General features: G+C 46.5%; 1 protein-coding gene across 3 annotated transcripts in view; it reads right to left on the reverse strand.

Annotated features, from left to right (window-relative positions):
* Nucleotides 1-3,702: 3,702 nt before the first annotated feature.
* Nucleotides 3,703-22,265, reverse strand: part of MAP4 (microtubule associated protein 4) — a 166,965-nt gene continuing 148,402 nt past the window's right edge. The window contains exons 15-22 of one of the 3 annotated variants that reach the window (XM_080611881.1): nt 20,362-20,421; nt 19,885-20,204; nt 15,498-15,590; nt 10,168-10,249; nt 8,505-8,617; nt 6,115-6,292; nt 5,905-5,925; nt 5,679-5,810 (exon numbers count right to left, since the gene is read on the reverse strand). In XM_080611881.1, the coding sequence (XP_080468007.1) occupies nt 5,918-5,925; nt 6,115-6,292; nt 8,505-8,617; nt 10,168-10,249; nt 15,498-15,590; nt 19,885-20,204; nt 20,362-20,421 (854 nt within the window). In that variant the 3' untranslated portion in view covers nt 5,679-5,810; nt 5,905-5,917. Of the gene's footprint in view, nt 5,811-5,904; nt 5,926-6,114; nt 6,293-8,504; nt 8,618-10,167; nt 10,250-15,497; nt 15,591-19,884; nt 20,205-20,361; nt 20,422-22,265 lie in introns of all 3 variants that reach the window. The other 2 variants (XM_080611882.1, XM_080611880.1) reach the window with 2 other exon arrangements.

A 22,265-nucleotide genomic window follows, 5' to 3' on the forward strand; every position in this document is an offset into this window, starting at 1 on the left:
CCTGTTGAGGTTTTGGCTCTGCTGCTGGGGGATGTCGCGGTGCTGCCAGGGCTGCATGAGCACCTGCAGCCAGGGAAAGAAAGCCCTTGGGAGCCTGAGCTGGAGGATCCTGGGGAGGGGCCTAGGCTGTTCCTGAGCCTGTCCTGGTGCTGGTGCCCCGGGACCCACAGCAGCTGTGGCTGGCAGGGCTGCGGGGCTTGCAGCACAGAGCTGGGGAGGTCCTGGGTGCAGGGACAATGAAGCCTCCTGAGCAGCGAGGGGCCTTGGGTCAAAACCCTGTTCAAGACAGCGCTGTTTGCACCCCTCCCGTGCACAAGCCCTTAGCCTGGCTAGAAAACCTTTGTTTAAAAGAGGGCATGGAGGCCCCTGGCTGGAAGAGGGCAGCGTCCCCCAGGACCACCTCCTCCTTTAATCAGCTGTGCCCATGCCCTTGTGCTTGCCCTGGATCTGGGCTTGGCCACTGCTCAAAGAGGAACCAGGTGGGATGGGGAGAAGGAAGAAACCTCCCAGGTCGTGCTGATGAGAACTGGGTGCACCTCCCGTGCCCTGGCTGGAGGAGCAAAGCTGAGTCAGGGGGAATCTCCCAGTGGCTGAAAGCATCAGCGCTGACCCCCTTCACCCCTTGCTGTATGGCTTCCTCTGCCATCAGGCAGCCCCTGACTGTGCCACCAGCCACTGCCCGGCCTTCCCAACCCACACACAAACTCACGCCCAAGCTGAGAGGGAACATCTAGAAGCTTTATTTCAACCCTTTACAATAGTAAGAATCACAACATCAAGTCAGGAAATGTTGCTAAGGAGACGAGGGCCGTACTGCCCCTCGCAGGAGGGTGAAATAGAAAGGCAGAAGCAAACCAGTCTGAATTAACCCCATGGCAGGAGGGGCTCTGCCCCGGCCCTCTCCCCAGCTCCCAGAGCTGTTGTCTCAGGCCTCACCCCATGCACCGACCTCCCCTCAGCACAAGGGTGCACTCACCGCCCCGAGGAGATGGGGCCGCTGCAGAATAATGCTGACACAAAACAGGAAGAACACATCACATTTAGAGCACACTTTACACACTGCTCACTCCCCACAACAGCCCGGTGAGGTAAAAGGAGCATCCTCCCCACCTTGCCGATGGGGAAACTGAGGCAGAGAGGTTCCCAAGACCCCAGGGGGAGCCAAGAGCCAGGATCAGCCCCAAACCCTCGTCTCCAGCCCTACTGTCCTCTCAGTCCACCCACTATGTCATTACTCGCGGTACCTATGTTATGGGGTAATCAAAGTTGCAGGCAATGCTGAATGCTGGGGTGGGACGAGCACAACGGGTGCAAGACCAGAGTCTCGTGCCTGATCTCTAGACACCGGCTGGTGGCCAGCGAGACTCCTGTGAGGGAGAGCCAGAAGGCAAATGCTTACTGTAGCTGGATCTGAGGTGGAGAGGAGGAAGGAGAGACAGAGCATGCCTGCTGCTGCCTCGCATCGCAGCTTTCCGCCCGCTCGCAGCCTGCCCTGGGACAGGAGGGCTTTTGGTGCCATTTCCCCCAAGCCTGGAGGCTGCCACTCGGCCTTTTGCAGGGCCAGCACTGGACAGCTTAGGATGGGCTCGGCCATTCCCCCCGTCCACACCCGAGGAGGACACAGGAGCCCCGCTCACCCCAAGGCTGTCACCGACATCAAGCTCCTGCCACACTCCGAGAGAACCAGAACTTCTGCCTGACCACAAACAAGAAGAGGGCCCTAGAGCCCCACTCACACCCCGACACTACGTGGGGACAATGGCGAGGGCCAGCATAGAAAACTACATTCAGTTTGTGGTCAGGGCACTGACCCAAGGGGGCTCCTGCTCCTGTGGCCTCAAGCACACAAACTCGGTTACTTGAATGTGCTTTAACAGTGTAAAAAGCCCCAAAGTAACTGTGGAGAAACTGGGCACCAGCAACCAGGATGGCCACGGTGATGCCTCCTGCCTGCCCAAGCCAGAGAGAAGCTCACACCCAGCCCTTCCTGCTGCGTTCTCTTCTCTTCAGCAGCTCAGCCACTACCAAGCCAACGCTCACCCTGATCCTAAGCTTAGGAAAGGGCTCAAGCGCTGCCTGCAGTGCCCCAACCAGCAGGGCTCTGACCCCAGGCTGCCTGGCCATGCCAGCCCCTCCCCTCTCTCCTCCTGCCTCCCCCAGAGCAGCATCAGGCCCAGCGCAGCCGCAGGGAAAGCAGGAGCTGCAGGAGGCAGCTCAGGACAGCAACGTGTACATTCAGGTTGATCTAATTCAGACCACAGCTCTTTTTATCCCGGAGAATTTGCTCCCTCTATCCCTAGATTAAGCCAACATCAAATTCAGCTCCTTCCCTGGCTCTGCCCAGCCAGCAGCTTCCCTGCAATCCTCAGTTAAGGCCTCAGCACAAACCACCTCACTCCCACCTCTCCACATTAGGCAACTAAAGCTGTTTTCCCCACACATGGATCTCTTCCCGGGCTAGCAATATGTACAGCCGTTTCCTTAAAGTAAAATAAAAACCCCAATAAAACAGTATGAAACCTGAAGATGCTGTCCTAGAAAAACCACAGCCAAGGAGTGGATCTGGACTTGTTTGTCAGCTACACACAGGCACAACAAGTGTTAGAGAAAGTGGCACAGAAGCACAGCGCAGCCACTTGGTGCTCGGCTGAACTGTGCCGGAGTCTGGGAAGGGCTGTGCATGTTCAGAGATGGGCTTGAAAGCATTGTCTGGGACTGAGGAGCAGCCAAGACAGCAGATAAAAGCAATGCAGGGGGAGAAGGTGGCGCTCCTGTCCCTCTGCAGCGGGCTCGGGGTTTGCCTTTCTTGCTTTTGCACCCTCCTCAGAAGATAGAGTGTAACATTGCCACTTGCCTCCCTCCTGCCACCCCTGAGCTCAGCCCAGGACCTGGCTGCCTCCCTGTGCCCAGGCCTCACACCCCAGGGCATCACCGCAAGAGGAACGCAACATCTCAGCTTTGACCTCCTCGTTGAGCCACCACCGCAGCCAGACTTTGCCATCCCTGCCTCAAGCCACTCAAGTGGTCCCTGGCCACTGCCACCAGCATCAATCTGCCACCTCCTCTGCCCAGCCGGTGAGCCTGGGGTCAGCTTCACCTGCTGCCAGCCTGCGTTTGCTGCCCGCAAGCAGGGAAGCGTGGCTCCAGGCACACCTTTGCCACCATCGGACCCTCTCGATGGGCACCAGACCTTCTAGCCGGCGCCTGCCCTAGCCCCGAGTGGATCAGTATTTATTGCTTGAGGAAGCACAGCCCCTGCCAAGGGAGGGGATCGGTCTCGCTTCAGTCCCTCTCCTCCAAACTTCCCCTCAATTCAAGTGTTGGAAAAAACCAATACAAAACCAAACCCAAGACTGACAAGATCAAGCTGGTGTTTAGAATTTAGCAGTAAGAGAAAGAAGGAAGCATCAGCAAAGGGCAGTGATATATACCGGAGGGCAGCATGCAGGTGAACAGGTGGTCGGGGGCAGCAGCACCCCCATGGGACTGGCTGGAGGGTTTCAAAGCATCCCGACACAGCTCTGCTCTCTTGAGGATTGAGGTTTCCAGCCTCAGCCCCTGCCCCAGCTCCAAGCCCTCCTCACGGAAGAGCCAGGCCTGCAACAGGGGCCAGGTTAGTGCTGGCCAAGGCCACACGCCACAACATGAGGGCAGCGAGAGAGCAGCTCGGCAGCTTTCCCTGGTTTGGGATTAAAGGGATGTGGGAGGGAAGGGAGGAGTGCAGTGGGGAGGAAGAGGAGGAGGAGGAGGAAGAGGAAGGGAGGTTTCCAGGGTATATATAACCGCCCCTTTGAGGTGCAAATCTGCATTGCTTATTTAAATTTGTATTCAGAGGAAAAAAGCACTTACGAAACTAGCAGACGACTTTGATGCAAACTAGTACATTTTAATGCCATTTTATTAGAAATCATGCAAACTTTAATATAAAAAATACAAGTGCAATAAGAATCTTTGTGTGTAAATACAGATTCCGGGTTATCGTGTCGTTGTCGGCTTCCCACAGAAATATTCCCACAAGCATGAGAAGCTGCCGGCTTCCCTCTGTCTCCTCCTTGGACAGCCCCCCCTTAGCACAAGCGCCTGGTTCAGTTCACTTTGATCCCAGTGTTTTGTTATTCCGCCTTTTTTTCTGGTTGCTGCTTTTTTTTTTCTTTTTTTTTTTTGCATTAAATGAATTTGTCCACCCAAGAACAGTTTTTTTTTTCCTGTTTTGTTCTTCTTGGTTTTAATTTATTTACATTTCTTTAGTGTCATTTGCAACATGAAACGAGGAGCTCACGCCTCCAAGAGTAGGTCAGTCTCCTTAGTCCTAGACAGAGCTGCAACTCCCAGGCACTAAAACCTGCCTCCCCTGCCCCAGCGAGGGCTCTGCTCCCTCCCAGCCCCCTGCACACCCCAGGGCGCATCATCCCAGGGAAAGGGGGCCTTTCCCTTCTTCTCCACCTCGGCCTCACCCCAGACAGCTGGACAACACGGTCACCCACCCATCGGCCTCTGCTAACACACCACACGCGCACACCACAGACCTGCTTCAGCCTCGGAACTCCAGGCCTGCGTTAACCTGCAACTCCACCGCGAAAGCAGCCTCCTGCCTCTCCTCTGACCTTAGGCCCTAGCCAGAAAAAGCTCAATCCCAGGGCTGTGGCTGAGAACGTGAATAAATAAACCGTCTTCACGCTGCTAACAGGCCCTGGGCCTACGAGAGGTTTTACCAGCATCAAACCAACACGTCTCGTTGCAGTCAACACAGGCTGCATCCGATCTGTTACAGCAAGTTCTCCGCTAACACGTTCTCGAGCCTTTCATTTCACACATGGCTTAATCCCATGAGTTTGCTCCATCGTTTTAAAATATTAAAAGAAAAAAACCCCCAAAACCAAAAAACCAAACCCAAAACAACCAACAACAAAATTGTTACAATTGCTGGATATGTCAATAAGAAGCCAGCACTGCAGCAGCGGTTAATGTCTCTATTCTCCTACGGTTAGGAAAAGAAGGAAAGAGAAAAGGAAACTTAGCAGGGGTTTGTAGCACAATAAATCATCAACACATCGTCACAAAGAATAAAAGGTTAAAGTCAACAGTTAAAACAGCCTAAACGTGTGTGTATCATATATATATCATCATCATCAAACAGGATCAGCAGAAACTGAAGCGGCAAGGAGGGAAAGGTGGGTTCTTGTCTTGTTTAAAAATAAAGACAGAAAGAAAGGTCACAGCTTATCCCTGTTAACTCTGGCCTGGCTTCAGCCACCAGCAGCACAGGCACGCTCCTACCCAGCCACCAAGACACAGCCTGGAGGTCACTAGATGCCCATTCCTGCCACACAACGCTAACACTCTCTCCAGAATCCCCCTTAAAAGCAAAAGAGACAAGGCATGGAGAGGGGAGGAAGCCCCTTCCAGCCAAGAAAGGATCACTGGAGCCCGACATGCTTGGGCAGGGGCAAGCCTCTAGGATGCTTAGAAGAGTCACTGTGGCTGAAAGGGACGCTTGCCCTGCTAAACGCTGTCCCCTTCCCACCTAAAGCCAGGGGCAGGGTTAAGAGAGCCAAGCTGTGTTACTCTGGGGAGAGGGCAGGGGACGGGGCTGGGAGGGGTCACAAGCCTTGCTGAGAAAGCGCTGCAAGGGGAGCTGGCTGTTGCAGCGGTGACAAGGAGGCGACTGAGCCCAGGCTCTCGCTGATGGATGTGCTACGCCAGGGGGAAGTGCTGCTGGAAAGGTTGGGGGGTTTGGAGACGACGATTTCCGCTCCGTGGTCTGTTCGAGCCTTGGCCTTCTCACGGAACGTCAGCTTGTGAGATTCAATCTGCAGCGACACAAGGGCAGGTGAGAAGGGGAAGGGGGCAAGGAGAAGGAAAGAGGAGGAAAGAAGGGGACAGGAGGGGAATGGAAGACGATACCATAATGTCATCATTAGATGCCTGGAAAATAAAAGGCAATTTTCTGAATTAAAAAAAAGGCAAATCGACCCTACAGACATCGATACAAACAGTTCAAGGTTCAGCTTTACAGCGGTGTGACCAGTGCCCGGGGGCGGCTGCTCTGCCCTGCTGCAGTGCTCTCCCCATCCCACCCGGCAGCGTGTGTAGAGAGAAGGCGCAGGCACTTACTTGTTTCTTGTATCTGAGTCTCGAAGCTCTGAATTTCCCTTTGGTCACCACCACTGAGGGCAGTGGGCACTGCCGGCCCTACGCCATTCTCCCGCATCTCACTGCCTGCCTGGGCCGCTGTCACCTCTCCGTTCTGAGGGGCTGGCGGGAGCTGCTCTGGCTCCGCGCTCCCCTCAGCCTACAATGAGACAACGGGGTGGGGAGGACGACAGGGACGAGTCAATAGAAGATGGGGGTGTGGGAAAGGGAGTGATGTGCGGGTTCCCGGAGCCCCCTCCACCCTCCCCAGTTGCCAAGGCACACACAGGGATGGAGGGGGGGTGTGGGGTGGTGTCTGGAAGCGGGAAGCAGCCCCTCCGCTCCCCGGGAAGCCACCATCCTGATCAGCTTTGCAGCTCCTCACAGGGGCCAGAGCAAGGCGTCCTCTCCGCAAACACACGCCTGTAATGCCCTGCTGACAGAGCACAACCATGGCAAATGCAGACCAAGGCACGTTGACAGGACTAAAGCAGAATGCTACAGGGTCAAAAGCAAGCAGGTGGTTTAGGCACACTGCAGTGGAGCAGCCTCCATTATTTGGGGACACATTGAGGGACCCAAAGAATAGCGGATCCCAAAACCGGACGACCAAACTGTTTGCACAAAGGACGTCATCTTCACTGGATGCTGGGCTATGAACTGGGAGCAGAGTCTTTAGAGAAGACCCTGTCCTGCTCTGTTCTCCCAAAGCTGGTCATCTCATCTGGAGTCACCAACCTCTAGCCTTGGAGAAGAGCTAAGTCCTACTGCCATTAGAAAAGAGACTACTACGCTGGTGGGAGCCTCCTGAGAGTAATGCAGACTTGCTTGGAAAGCCACCACCAACACTGCAGGGCATGGCAAGCAGAGAATATATGATGTTGGACCAGCCCCATTCCAGGAGGGAGCAACTCACCCAGAAAGAGCAGCCCCTCGCTCCCATGATCAGTACAGAGAAATACAGTAGGAAGTGGCACCCTTCAGCCCAAAGGAGCTCTGCTCTGACCCCATGCTCTTGTCCCATAAGCGTTATTCACAGGGAATAAGGCTGCTGCACTCTCCTTAGACTAAATCAGGCCCTCTCCCTGCATACCAGATAGTAATGCCATGGACTGATTCTGGACCTGCTTTACTCAACAAGCAGCAAAACCATCCCACCTTCCTTCTGAGGTTCCTTCTGATTCTGTGTGGATTGGACAACCCAGCAAACTGGAACAGGCATTGTGACAGAAAGCTCTCTGTCCCCACACAGCAGCTTCTCTAGTCCCTTTCAGCTTTTCACTGAGCCTCATCTGCCAGGTTAAAGTTTATATAAAGGACTGGAGATAGGGGAGTCCTGATGCACCCTCAGCAAATGTTCTGGCAGTCACCTCTTGCCTTGTTTTAATGGAGACGATTAAACACGTCCTAAATAGACTTGTGAATTCTGCTGCATGATCTGCTCTTTAGGACAGGGATTATTTCTTTCAAATTCACACAGCATTTAACACAATAGCTTAAGATGGCTGAACTCTGAACCCTTCCACAACACAAATGTGCTCAAACGAAACAATGCTGGGGCAACGGAGGGAACTCAGTGCTTAGAAGGGTATCCTTCTCCTCCCTCTACCTATCCTGCTGGGAGCAAAGACTAAGTCAAATTTTAACAGTTCTGGTGCTGTTCACCGGATTGTTTTCTCCACTTCCAGCGCTGCCAGCCAATTCAGAAGCAGCAGTGCTTCATACAAACCCCCCAGCATTAGTGACTACCTAAAGAGAATCCCCAGCATTGCTCTAATCATCATGTGGCGTGATAGGTCAAGCCCACGCATCCATCAGTTGGTCAGCCAAGCAGGGTAATTTCCCTCCCCTAAGCACAGATGTTGCGTTGCTGTAATGAGACCTGCAATTTGTGCAGCCAAGGCTGGGCGCAGTTGATGTTCTCATGGGGAGAAGCACTGAATCACAGCAATGAAAGCACAACAATCCTTTCTTATCCTTGCACAAAAGGTCTTCGGGCTGAAAAGAGCCTCCGAGAGCTGCAAGGTGCTGTCTCCTCAGCTTTACTGGGGGTAAAAGGGAAAGGGTCAGAAGCAGCTTCTCTGATGGGCTTATAGCTTACAGAGTGATCCCTGCTTTCAGATTCTTAGGAGAAGGATGCAGATGGGCAGTAGAAGCTCTCTGAGTAACACCTTGCAGGGAGCCCACTCAGGTAAGCCACTGAGGTGGTTCATAGCTCTCTCCTTTTCAGCTCATACTTACTCCTCGGGTTCACAACACAGGCCACAGAAATAAGTGGATGGTTATAAAAGGCTGGGGGTAGAGAAGCTACAGGACAAGAACCAGCAGAAATTTAAACCCTACCCTGACATGCAAGAGCTCGCTGCACCCACCTTCACAGTTCCTCCTGCTGGCAAGTGTCCCACGTTGTCCAAAGAACCCACTTTAGCTTGGGCCTTCTCCTTGAAGTTCAGCTTCTGGTTCTCAATTTTGACATCTCCTCCCCCTAGAACAAGATTGTGTAGGAGTAAGTTTATTAATGCCTCCAGAAAAGTCCCACCTGAGATCTGTCCCCTTCCCAGCCCCCCACCAAGGAACGGCTGGGTGGTTCCTTGTACTTTGGAGAGCCCTGAAGGTGCCCTCAGGTAAGGAACACCACATATCCAGACAGACAGGCTGGGAGATAACCTCAGGTCAAATGTCTCCCTAGATCTGGCTGCCCCAGCAGGGGTGTGAAATGCCACTTCCACCAGATCCCACACTGGTGGGATTCCAACAACCAACACCCGCTGCCCACTCCTATCTGTGTCCCTTGCCAAGGTCCCTTCCAGCACAAGCCAGTCTGTGATTCTGTGGATGGACACTTGAGCTTCAGCAGAACATGAAGGTCAGGAAAACACCTGTAGATTTCCAGCAAGATTTTTCTAGATTTAGAATGCTGCAGTTCCCATGAACAAATAAGACTGTAAGAGTAGTCTGTATTGCAGCAGGTTTCTCAAAACCCACTAAGTATTGCTAAGCACAAATTTGCTTCCCAGTAACATCATCAAATACTCAGTTCTCAGCACTTTGGAAGCTTGGCATGGCCAATGATAGAAGCCAACTGATTCGGTCAAACAAAATCAGTTAAAACATCTGACAGCAGATGGGTGGATTAGTCTGCTTTAATCAGCCCTGGACAAGAGCAGTTATTGTTGTGCAGAGCTTGTTATTACAGAGCCTTGAATAAACAGAGGTCATGTTTGTGGCACCACGTTCTCAAAGCCTTAGCACGTTTGGAGGCAGTGAACTGTGGTGCTCAGTGTATAAGGATGAACTGCCTTCAACCTAACAGGCTGGCAGAAGGGGTGCAGGAAACTCTCAGGAGCAGACAAGCACAAGCTTGTAGCATTTGTTTCCAGCACTGGTCACTGCACTCTGTCCCTCATGCATGGATGTTTGACTGCCAGGAGTCCTCCTGTGCAGGTAACTGTCCTCAGATACAGACCAAAAAAAATCAGTGAACTGACCATACTTCAGGATGCTACAAAGGTACAGTTCCAACAATCTGCCTATAGGCACAGTACCTTAAACTCGAGACCTGCCTGTGCTCCAGCTGAGTGGTGGGCTGGTCATTGTGGGGTTAGGAAACCCGAAATTCACAGGAATTCACACAGAGCAATCGCTGTGTTCCCAGCGGGGAAGAAATAATTCCTGCACATTCATCCCATAATACATCATGAAAGAGCCCAAAGTGTTTTACATATGACAGGAGCTGCTACTGAACTGAAGGCTAAAAAGACCCTAGTATCTGCTTTGAAGAACTGGAGGGGAGTTACTTTATCCTTCCATAGCACACCTATGTTCAGAGAGCCCAAAAGCTCTCTGTAAACAGATGAAGGTTTCAGGCATTCTCCACTGATGAAACCACTGGGAATTACTAAAGCAGCCAGCCTTCTAGAAATACTCCCTGAGAGCAAAAACCCCCTTAAACTATTTCAGTCACAGTCCAGGACTATATTTAAGTGACATGTGATATCTACAGACAAATAGCGAAGAAATGGTAAATTTTTTTACCTGGCTTATGCTTGATATTTGCTTTAGAGCCACACTTTGAGGACACTTTGGAAAGGTCAACTTTCTTGTTCTGGATCTGCACCTAAAGAGAAAAAAAGAAACAACTCAACACAGAGAAGCATTTCCCAGGAATCTGGAAGCCAAAGGGCCATCTCAAACACCAGGTCAAGCTTAGTGAACCTGCACCCCTTTTCTACTGCATTTATTGACTTCTCAGCCTGTGTGCCAAACATTACAGTCAGCTTTAGCATTATTTAAAGGTCTGCGCCAACCAGAAGTGCTTAATGTGAGCTAACAGAAATTAAAACCAGATAAAACTCACAGATGGACAGTAACTAAGAATGGGAGCCCTGAGTTCATGGCACATTCATGGAATATAAAAGCACTTGGGCCGAAAAAGCCAATCCCATTGCTATGTCCCCCAGACTGTTTCTTCCCAGCACTGGCTCTGCTCCTGAAGACACAGGCCATTGCCAGGGTCCAGTCACCAGGGCAGATGGCATCTTCCAGTTCACTCAGCCATGCTCTTCCTGTAGGGCCAGAGACATGCCATCAATTCCAACTTTTTCTCTCTACCATCTTTAACATGCAGATGACCCATGTCTCATTGTCAGGCTGTTTGCAGCCTCCTCACAGTCTTTTCTCCCTGCTGAGAATAGGACCCAGGAAGGAGCATCATGCCCAGATGGAACAAGCCACTCAAAGAAGCTCTCTTTCTCAAAGACAAAACACCAGGAGTGGGGAAAGCTATTCCCCAGTATTATTACCTTTAACCTCATTCTACCAGTGACTCGATACTGGCACACAAAGCCTTCAATTAGAAAAACCAAACAACGTACGGTGATGTAGAAATCATGAGTCTCATGAAATCGTGAGACACGACTCAGTAAATGACCTTCTGCCAAGTCAGTGAGCCAAATATTCCAGCGTGGTGTTTGTGGACATCAGTTTGAATTTGTTGGGGAGAGGTGTCTTCTCTGTGGCAGGACAAAGGTGGAATCAAAATGTCACAGGGTTGATGTCTTTTTTGCTCAAAAAACCGCCTCATCTCTGACACCTGGACCACAAGCATTGTACAGAGCCACACTTCTGACAACTTTAAAATCCCTCCTGCAGCTCCAGGTGGATGAAAAACTCCTCTATTCCTCAGTGAACTTCTTGCTTGACTACCTGGAGAGCTTTCATTTCATACAAACATAGGATAATTACACCTGAAGGAACTTCTGGTCATCTGGTCTACCTAGCTGACATCGTAACTTTCCATTAGAAAGAACTGGAGGGGTTTGGTAGTAATGTTCACCTCTCCCAGTGGTGTCAGCAACCACCAGCTGGCACCTATGTGCACAGAAAGTTCTGCTATAGATCATCTTGCAGAGAAAATGGAAACCTTTCTTTCTGAATGTGACAAGAATTCATTCACTTACCCGCTACTCTAAAAGCTCACTGAGAATTATCATGATAATTTGCAATACATCTTTCACAGGAAGCATGAATCCTCTGAGTACTTATGAAGAGGGATGAGTCAAAACCCTGATGTCTTGTTTGCTCAGAATCAGTAGAACAGCACAGTTCAGACTCCTGCTGTTCCATGTTCACGTACTCTGACTCAGGGACACCAGACACTCCAAAAGGTGAGATCACAGCTACAAAATCTGATTTTCTTGAGGCTGCTAGGAAAGTTACTACAGCTTTTATAATAAGTACTTGTTTACTTGGAACTTGAATAAAACTAAATTTATTTCACAGAATGCATTTTAATATAACGTTTGCTATCAGCTGGGGTAGACAGACCCACTTATGACTCCTCAGGATTTCACCTGGAGATCCAAACAATTACACCTAAATGCAGGTGTATTTCTTGTAAGACTGCTAACATTAGTTGTTTTGGGTTTAAAAGCTTTGGCTTGCATTTGTAGAGCCAAATGACTCTGGTGCCAGAAATAAACTTTAGGTCTGAACGCTTAATACAGAGGCTCAGATGGGAAGCATGATCCTCATCTCTCTCTAGATTTTCTGTCTCTGACCACTTCCCAACCCATCTAAGCAGGTCAAGCCAAAGGGCAGAGAAATGTATGTATGTTCCAAATCACCTTTTTATATCTTCAACAACATATATGTTACCTGTGCTTTGTAAAATCTACCTCTTTACTGTTGCTTTCTTTAAAAAGAGAGGGGAGGGGGAAATACTAACACAAAAAGCTTTTACCCAGGAAACCTAACAATATGTCAAGATATTTCTGGCAAATATAATGTGAGTAGGAACAGTATCTACTGCTTTTGAACAAATCCTTTTGGGTATCTTGAAGGGGAGAAGAAATTATCTCTGTGGATATTAGGCAAAATGGGTACCCAAACAGAGTGTACCACCTAGGAAACCACTTCACTGCAGTAGGATGTCCATCACTTCTATCAGAACAATCCTGAAGCTGAATCATAATTTGCTACTAACCACAGCTCTTGTCCACAGGATTCCCAAAATCTTTAACTGAAGCCACAGAGTAGAACAACAGATTTTCCAGACATCCCCATCAGCAGTGTATTTCAGGAATTAAACACTGGGAAGTATTCTATCAGAAGTGATCACTGTAATTATTTGAACAAGAAAACATCTTGAAAGAAGACACTAATATTATGGTGCCCCAAAGGGAGCAAGCAGATATAGAAATGAAGAAAGTGCTTTTATGGGAAGCCAGACTGGTCACTGTGTCTTGTCTACTCAACACTGGTGCTGCCTGTGCTGGGTTTGGGGGCGTTGGAAGGCTGAGAACTGTCTGAAGCTGTTCTGGGGGCATTTGGAACTAGGAAATAATAAGCACTTTATTCCCAAAGCAAAAAGCTTAAGTAGTTGAGTAAAGAGAAAAACTACAGTGGTAAAAGGAGGGTGTGGAAGAAGAAAATGAAAGCAGGCACACTTGTCCCCTAGAGTTGGGAATGTCCCCAGGGCAGGACAGTAAAGAAGAAAGGACGGGTTTGATGATTCATTGGAAGGAAGAATAGTTCATATGTGTAGTTCATCAAGCAAGAAAAACCTCCCCACACTGAAATCACATCTTTGTTGGGCTAAAAAAAAAAAAAAAAAAGGAAAAATATGCATGAGTTGTTGTCCACTAAAAGGCTATAAAAGGTAAGAGTGGCAAAATTAAAACGGCTTATAAAATACAGCTCTTTTGAGTGCATGAGCAGTGAGGTTACAATAGCTGCTCTTTAACAGTAGAGCCAAAAGGACTTCTGCCAAAACCATGTATTATGTACAAACAGTCTGTGTTCCAAACCTGGGTGACAAACCCAGACGAAATCCGCAGTAGGAACAGAAAGATACAGAGTTAAAAAAATATTAGGAGGGCACCTGACTGATGTGATGGTGTCAACATCAATTTATCTTTCTATGGCACAGAGAATTCTCCTGCATAAGCATTTCTATGGGAAGGTCTATACACATGTGTATGCACTCCTGTTAAGTGTTGGGTAAGTCATGGAAATACCAAATAAGAATGGCAAATCCCACCACTGTAAGAATCCACAAACTGGAAGGGAAGGAGGGTATCAGGGATACATGCTCAGCAACTCTCAATGGGAAGTTAAGATTAGTTAAATGAACACCTCATGTGTGACTTCAACATCCGTCTTTTACCACCTTGGAAACCAGCCTGCAGGGAACAAGTTTGGCAAGAACCCAGATTTGGTTGCCTCTTGCAAAGATTTATGGAAGATTTGGTCATGTAGAGTAAAGGTTCAGCCAACTAGACAAATACACAGATATTTCACAGGGCAAGTGGCAGTTTGCAGCACAGGCAGGTTCTACATAACTTTTGTATCCTTTGAACCAGACATCAAACAGAACACACTAACTCACAACAGTGTCTGGCCCCAGACATTGAGTATTTGCAGGCAGTTTCATTGATGCTGGCTCTCAGTCACTGGGCACAGAGAAAGCCACACCTGTAACACTGAGTTCAGTTTTGGTCCCCGCTATACAACAAAGATGCGGACAGACTGGAGAGGGTGCAGAGAAGAGACACAAAGACCCAAGGACTAGAAAACTATGTGAGCAAAGGCTGAGAGAGCTGGGCTTCTTCAACCTACAGAAAAGGCAGCTCACGGGAGACCCTATCACCATGTCCCAGTATTTAAAGGGTAGCTACAACGATGACAGAGACTCACTCCCTTCTTACAAGGAGTTACATGGAAAAGAGGAGGGGTGATGGGCACAAGTTACTCCATGGGAGATTCCTACCAGACACTAAAGGAAAATGTTTCACAGTGAGAACAGTCAGCTGGAATAATCTGCCCAGGGACGCGGTGGATTCCTCAGTGTTGGACACTCTTAAGATCTGGCTGGACAGGGTGCTGGGCCATTTAGTCTGGGTCACATTTTGCCTAAAAAGATTGGACCAGATGATCTTTTGAGGTCCTTCCAACCTGCAATTTCATGATTCTATGAGACATGATAGCTGAACCTCACTCCACAGGAACTTGGCATATTTAAACATCAATGGAAGAAGCGTCCTTGGGCTTAAGTACCTCATTGCCTTTTTGAAACCATCCAATCTTTGTACTTCTGCAGACTATCCCCAGTACAAACAGCCTATAGCATAGATTTGTTACGGTAGTACAGATTTGCTCACAAGGAAACAAGCCTGCCAAACTATGTCATATTTTCAACATATTTAACCTGGTTGGTTTTGCTAGACACTTTCAAAATATAATACCCTTAACCAAGTACAGAGAGATTACAACATTGGCCTTCTATTTTAAAAAGCACAACCCTGCTGCCAGAAATACAGTAGCCTTTGGATTTAGAAGTTAACTGCAGCTCAAAGATTAAATCCCAGAGTCTTCTCCTCCTTTTTTCCCCAAAGTGTCCTTTCTTGTGAAACACAAAGTGAAATCAATCTGACTCCGGCCCTATTAGCCAGTGAAGAGTAACAGGCACTTCTAGGCCACAGTGGATTTCATCTGAAAAACCAGACATCTGAAACAGGTCAGAGGACTGATGAGGTGCCTCCACTGACTGCAGAGGGAAGCCACAGCAAGCTAACTCCTGAGGTCAAAGGTGTGCACGTCCTACATTTGGTGATGAATAACACATAAACTGTGAGAAATAGGTCAGGTATATGTGCAGTACTATGAAACAAAACACACACATTCACCCTAGCATCCCACCAGGAAAAAATAAAAAAGAATTCTCCAGCCTACAAAATTTCCAGAAGCCCTGAAACTCTGCTACACCTTTCTGACTGAAACAAGAGCGTTCTTAAGACCGACACAAAAAAACATAGTACAAGAGAAGGAGTTAGTAGAAAGACAACTTGCCCAGAGCCCATACTTACATTCCCACCTCCAGGGACATGCTTAATATTGTCCTTGGAACCACACTTGGACTGAACATGGCTGTAGTTCGCTTTTTTGGAGACTATCTGGACCTGGAATGTTACAGAATGGAAAACAACACAAGGGAAGAGGACTGGTTAGAGCTGTCATATGGCAGGCTGGAGTGGATGCTCTAACATGGTGGATAAACAAAGAGCTGTGTTAAACTCAATCCAACTTTAGTATTAGGTGTGAAAGCAACTGAGAAGGAGAGTGAGGAAAAACAAGTGAACGAAACAAGAGGCTGCACAGACAGTGTTAGTGCGAGAGCTTAAGCGCTACTGTGAAGACCGCTTCTTCATATGACCTGTGGGTTAGCATCTCCAGGTAGGAGCCTGCCTGCCAGAAGGGCTGGGGTTGTCTCTGTCCCCCGCAAAGCTTCCCAGGAGCTCTCCAGTGAGAGCTTTCTCAGAGGAGGAAGAGCCAGCTCAGCTGCCTCCTTCCTCCATGGCTCCACCTCCAACAACACTATGAACTGCTCTGAGTCTGCACTTTACTTTCACTTGCCTGGATTGGCTCCGGTCTTGGGTAATAAAAACCCTCTGGGTGATAGATGAGAAACTATTCTGACGAAGGTTGTCAAACCTTCACTTAAATTTTATCAGATCAGTCTTCTGTTAATTGCTTCTCCTTTAAACAAAAATTATTCTGACTGTTTTGAAGTACAAAAGGAGTATGCTAAGTGAGTTTTTACTCACAAAGGTAGTAACTGAGTTAGAGTAACAGGCCCGAGTTTACTAGGGTTAGTTACAACATGTGTTTAGTCTGGGTGTTATTTAACACAGCACAGAACGTGGCAGAAGCTGTATCCTACTTCTAAAAAGAGGTGATAAATTTGAAGCACAAAAGGAATCACCAGAACATTCTCACTTCAGCAGGTTTCAAAAAGCTCCTTAGCCAGTTCAGAAAGACTGGATTCAGTGTAACAGCAGCTCTGAAAACGTACTCATGCCATGGAAGTAGATAGTGGTTTCCTGACTTCTCTAGAGGTACAAGTCCCATTCATTCATCAACAGGCTCTGCCTGATAATATCTGAATTAAAAGAGCACTGCAGGCACTCCCTCCTCATTCCTCATTCTCTCATGCTGAAATACCATGTCACACCAGCTTCAGAGTAACCCCTCAGATGGTGGCCGTCTAATGCATGGAGTTAAGGAGTCTTGATACAACTGGGCTGGGAATATTGCAGGAAAAATACTAAGCCCTTGTTAGTCTGAAATCTTAGAACAGGCAATGTTGAACTAAAGCTCACTCTTCCTAGTTACAAACTAGTGCTTTGCATGAAGAACTGGTCTTAAAGGAAACCTCTGACTCAAAATTCTTCCCTGTGAGGGTGGTGAGGCCCTGGCACAGGTTGCCCAGAGAAGCTGTGGCTTCCCCATCCCTGGCAGTGTTCAAGGCCAGGTTGCACAGGGCTTGGAGCAACCTGGTCTGGTGGAAGGTGTCCCTGCCCCTGGCAGGGGGTTGGAACTCAATGGGCTTTAAGGTCCCTTCCAACCCAAACCACTCTAGTTCTATGATTCTATGAAAGTTAAACCTATCTGCCTAAAAGTGAGAACGGAGGACGCTGCTCTGAAAACATTTACACACAGCAGGCATGGAAAAGATACCTCTGACAGTGATCTCTGAATGTGTTTAACTGAGAACATTGTAGAGTTTACAAGAAAAAACTGGAAGAGTGTCTGTGCAAGGAACAGTGACACTGACAGAAGAAAGCAGAAGAGTTGAAGAGAAGGGAAAGTGACTCAAAATGGAAATGTTGTCCTTCATCTCCCACAGAGAAAAGTCTGAAATAAACTCACTTTCCCATTGGGCTGTTTTGGGGCACCCTCTTTTGATACGGTTGTTTTAGTAGTAGCCATTTTAGAGACCACATTGAGTTCAGACTTTCGTGCAGCAGCGGCTGATTCTGGCCTTTTCTCTATTTTCCCCTAGATGGAGACAAATGGATGATTTCAACCAGCAAAAGCAAAACTGTGGGCAGGAGAGTACAGGAACACAAGCTACCGAGATAAACTCAGTGGAGCAGATGACCCAGGAGAACTTCTTACATGCTGTAATTCTCAGGCAAAGTGTAATCCTGTGCCCAGGAACAATAAAACTACGGCGGTGGAAGGGAGGCAACATCACTCAGACACAGATTGAAACAGGCACCACAGGGTCACAAAGCAATAATTAAACTCTCAATTTCTCAAAAAGCTTGTAGGTGCCCTTCCTTGGGATCTCATTTCCCCAGTGGTCACATTGGCAAGTCTTCAAGTGACCCCAGTCCATTACATTCTGCCAAAAAATAAAGACAAATCCTTTAGTAACCCAACAGCAGCGCAGGACAACTCCTTCATAGGGAGGACGTTGTACAGATCTGAGAGGCAAGCACACACCACTGGCTGATGTTCTTTGCCTTCGAGGTCTGAGAGCTCAGCTGGATACAGATACACTGTGCTTCCTTTTCTGATTTCACACCCCCACACTGATTTGACTCAGGCGTTGAGATCAATTTCTGATAATAGTTTTTAACTAATCAAATGCCAGTGGACCTACTAATCTAGCTAAGCAGAAAACTGAATGAAAACATCCAGGGTTTAGAAAAATTCAACCACTACCTGAGAATATCCATTCTTCTACTTATCTAGATCCATAAAAGTGCAGCAGGACCTGCATTTCTTGGGGGTATAAATATATATAATTTATATTATTATATATATATATTATATATATATATGATTATATATATATATTTATATATAAATATATAAATATAATCAGTATAAATTCTGTATTTCACTAGCCTACCAGCAAAAGAAGAGGAAACAAAAAAACCCTAGCACTTCTATGACATTTTCAGCTTCTAAAAACATCTCAGCATAAATAAGACTACAAAAAGGACCATTTTCTTAAAAGCACAATTGTTAGGATTTAACAATTCCATTAAAACACTTAGAAAATAAAGTGTGGTACAGTTAAATGTAAAAATAAATTCCCTTAAACTGCCACAATAACCCTGTAAGCTAAGAAGCTCTGCAATGCTCAGAGCCACTAGCACAGTTTAAAATAACAGAACAATCTTCTCTATTCTTTTTGAGCAGATGGCAGTAGGCTTTCTTAACTTCTGTTTGCTTTCAAGCTACACTATACAGTATAGGAAATATATATATCCTATATATCCTATAATAATATATATATATAGGAAAAATATATATCCCTCCTGCTTTTCAGCAGACTTTTTTGTAATTTCCAGAAACATTTTCCATTTTGAAGGATGGAAGTTTCTGTCCTCTAAATGCCTAGGCTCTGAGGACTGTATTATGATACTCTTTAACCCCAAAGAGTAAATCCATGTTATATTGATGCTGTCTGTGACATACACCACCACAGCCCAAGGATGCCCTTGACTTTAATGTGCCTGAGAGGAGATTAAGGCTCCCAGCATGAGCCATGCTCTCTTGGCATCAGACTGAAGTTATTCATTATCACAGACCTGCAGCAGAGATAAGTGGGCAAATCTGTTCCACTCTGTGGAAATTAAAGCCCTCTGACTACAGGCAAGCTGCTAACATATTTGGTCAGGCAAAAATGGGTGTATCTGTTATACAATATCCAATAAAGGTTTTATGATTATGCATATCCACAAAATAATTTAAACCCTCAGAAGAGAGGTACTGGTATATCCCTAAACCTTTACCATTTACATGGTAGATATTCACAGTGAAAGCGTAATGTGAGACCCTTACTGATTGAGAGCCTCAAGTTCTATCTATGTACATGCTTCTCCCTATAGATCATTCAACACCACCCTCTTCTTTTCCTGCAGCCACCAGAGGTTATCCAAAAAGCCACATAGAGAGACCCATTTCATTTCAGCTTTAGGCCTGACAAGTTGAACAGCTCCCCTGCTCCTAGACCTGGAAAAGGTGCTGTGGAACTTGCTCCTGAATCCAGATTTCCTGCATTGTAGTGCATTAATTCACCTTGTGTACCATTCAGCAGATTCAAATCCTCTCTTCAGGCAAGGTTTTGGAATATAGACAAGATTTTGAGTAGTCAGTACCAACTAGTTCCTGTGTCAGGAAGTACAACAGAAAAACAGAACCACAGGATTTTGAATTCCTGTACGTATGCCAGTAAACACCACGAAGGCTCTTAATTAAAGCGGATTCCTTCTGTACGCTACTATCACTGCTTTGTTAATGCCTTGTGCATAAACCAAGAACCCAAAGAGGAGCTCTGCAGAGCATAAATGAGAAGAGCAGTGAGGATACAGCCACCAAAATTAGCAAAGAGCACCCCTAATGCTTAAGAGCTACTGTTCCAACGCACATGTTGTTACCAAGTTTGAAGAAACTCACCTTTCCTCCACCAGGCTGATGCTTAATGTTATCTGTTGATCCAATTTTGGAGCGTACATTTTTCAGATCTGGAGCAGAAGCACTGCTGGTCGGGCGAGGTGGCTTGGAAACGATGCTGGGTTTAGCTGGAACCTTAGCAGTTGGTTTTTTAGCATCTGCTGTTGCGGTAGAGGTTGTGGTGGGTTTGGTTGCAGCAGGCTTGGGTTTGGGACGACTGGTGGCTACTCCAGGTAAGGTAGGTGCACCGGAGGAGGTGGTAGGAGTGGTGGTGCTGCTTTTTACTGCATTTCCAGTAGCACTCTTAGGGCGGCTCAAGTCTGCTGCAATTATCACAGCCATATAGTTGGAAGGAAGAGGGAAAAAGGTCAGAGGCCATTTATACAAACTTCCTCAGAGTCCTAAAGATGTACAGTGGCCTGCTTAACCAACACAGCCCCTAACAGGAGGATTTGATTTAGATGGAAACTGAATAGTTACCTGATGGTGACTTTGCAGTGGTCTTCTTGGCATCTGCAGGCTTTGCATCAGTCTTGATGGCTGCCCAACACAAAACACGCTTGTCAGTATTTCACAGTGGAAGCCAATTTGCACAGATGAGATGCCTGGGGTCACACAGCTTCCCCTGAGGTTAGGGTCTCTCTGCAGCTCCTCACAGACCAATGGTCCTCTCTACTCACAGGCCCCATTTCAAACATAATGCTTGGAAGAAAGAATCAACTGCTTACTTCAAATACTTGGCTGAGGTCCTCCTTGTAACAGCAAATCCCACTCATGCTTTCCAGTAAAAAGGTCTATTTATCTAAAGAATCATCACTCAATGATGCCATACACCTGGGGTATGTCTTGCATTTCATAGAATCCTAGAATCCCAGGTTGGAAGGGACCTCAAGGACGATTTAGTCCAACCTTTCTTGGCAAAGCGTGAACCAAGACTAGATGGCCCAACATCCTGTCCAGCCAAACAATAAAAGGGGATTTTTTTTTTAATAATAAAATAATTTCTTTAAAATATTTTTTTAGAATAACTTGCTGAATCAGACAGCACCATTTTAATCTCATTGCACTTCAATTTCTTTAAAAAAACAAACAAACAAGAAAAAAACCAACCAACCAAACCAACCCCCAAAACACAGCTCCTTTCTTTGCCAAATAGCAAAAGCAGAACCCCAGTTGTCCTTCTATAACCTTGCTCTCATTGCTAGATCAGTTCTAACCCATGCCAATTTTCTTGCACAGAAGTTACTGCACATATTTTGGTCCCTATTATAATTGTATAAGACCAAAAATCAATCACTAAACTAAACTACTCCTTTGGGCAAACCGCAATGATCATGACCTGATTACATTTCACGTAGGTAAAGGACAGTGTAAACCAGGAACACATCTATATTTCTCAAAGCAGAAGAAAACTATACACAGAATTGATCAAGACAAAAAACACACACTGAAAAATGTAACTAGAACCTTATTTTAAGGAATTCTTTGATAATTAATTTGTAGCTTTTACTATTAGTAAGGAACAACTCTGGCTAAAATCTGTTTCACTTCAATAGCCAAAGAAACGCAACGTTAAAAGCAAAATGGAAACATCTTTGTTGCAAATTATGAAACCCTCTGTCTTCTAATATTTAATTTTCATTAACAGTCTTAGATTTTTAGATAAATCCAAGTAGCTGTCAGGGTACTTTACAGAATACCAATACAGAATAGAGCAAGCGAAAGAGGCAGATAACTACAGGCCAAGTTAGTGTGGACCACTCCAATTCTGACTAAATGCTAAAAGCATTCAATTAAACACCACAGATAAGATACTAGCTAATGAGATGAAACACATTTGGATAATTTAATAAGGCCTGGAGGATAGATATATAATTAATACCAAACACTTCAAAAAAGGTCCTGTCAAACCAACCTAATCTCATTCCTTGAAACCACAGTTTTAATTGGGAAAACTGTACGGCCAGAACAGACTTTGTTTTACGTAAAGGCAAGAGGACTAATATGTTACTTTAATATAGAGATGTCATTGCTACTCATGTCAGGGGGGAGCCAAATACTGGAACATTTTTGTCTGTGTTATTAGCATGTGAGGTTGAAAACCTGGAGAATGATAAAGCTACTGGGAAAATGGTTAAAGACTTTGATCTTCTTCTGATCTGAAAGACAGAGAGTTGGTCCTGTACAAACATAAAAGCAATTTTCACAAGGAGAGGAGGAAACTAAAAAGATACAAATATTTTTAATTAAACAATAATAATAAAAAAATAATCAAGCCTTACATAGTCCATGACACTCATTCATTAGAGAGTGACATTTAATACCTAAAAAAGTGAAACCATTTTATTTCAAAACAAATCACTATATGCATATTTTTAAATAGT

Source organism: Psittacula echo (assembly GCF_963264785.1).
Source record: "Psittacula echo genome assembly, chromosome: 2".
NCBI classification, from domain to species: Eukaryota; Metazoa; Chordata; class Aves; order Psittaciformes; family Psittacidae; genus Psittacula; species Psittacula echo.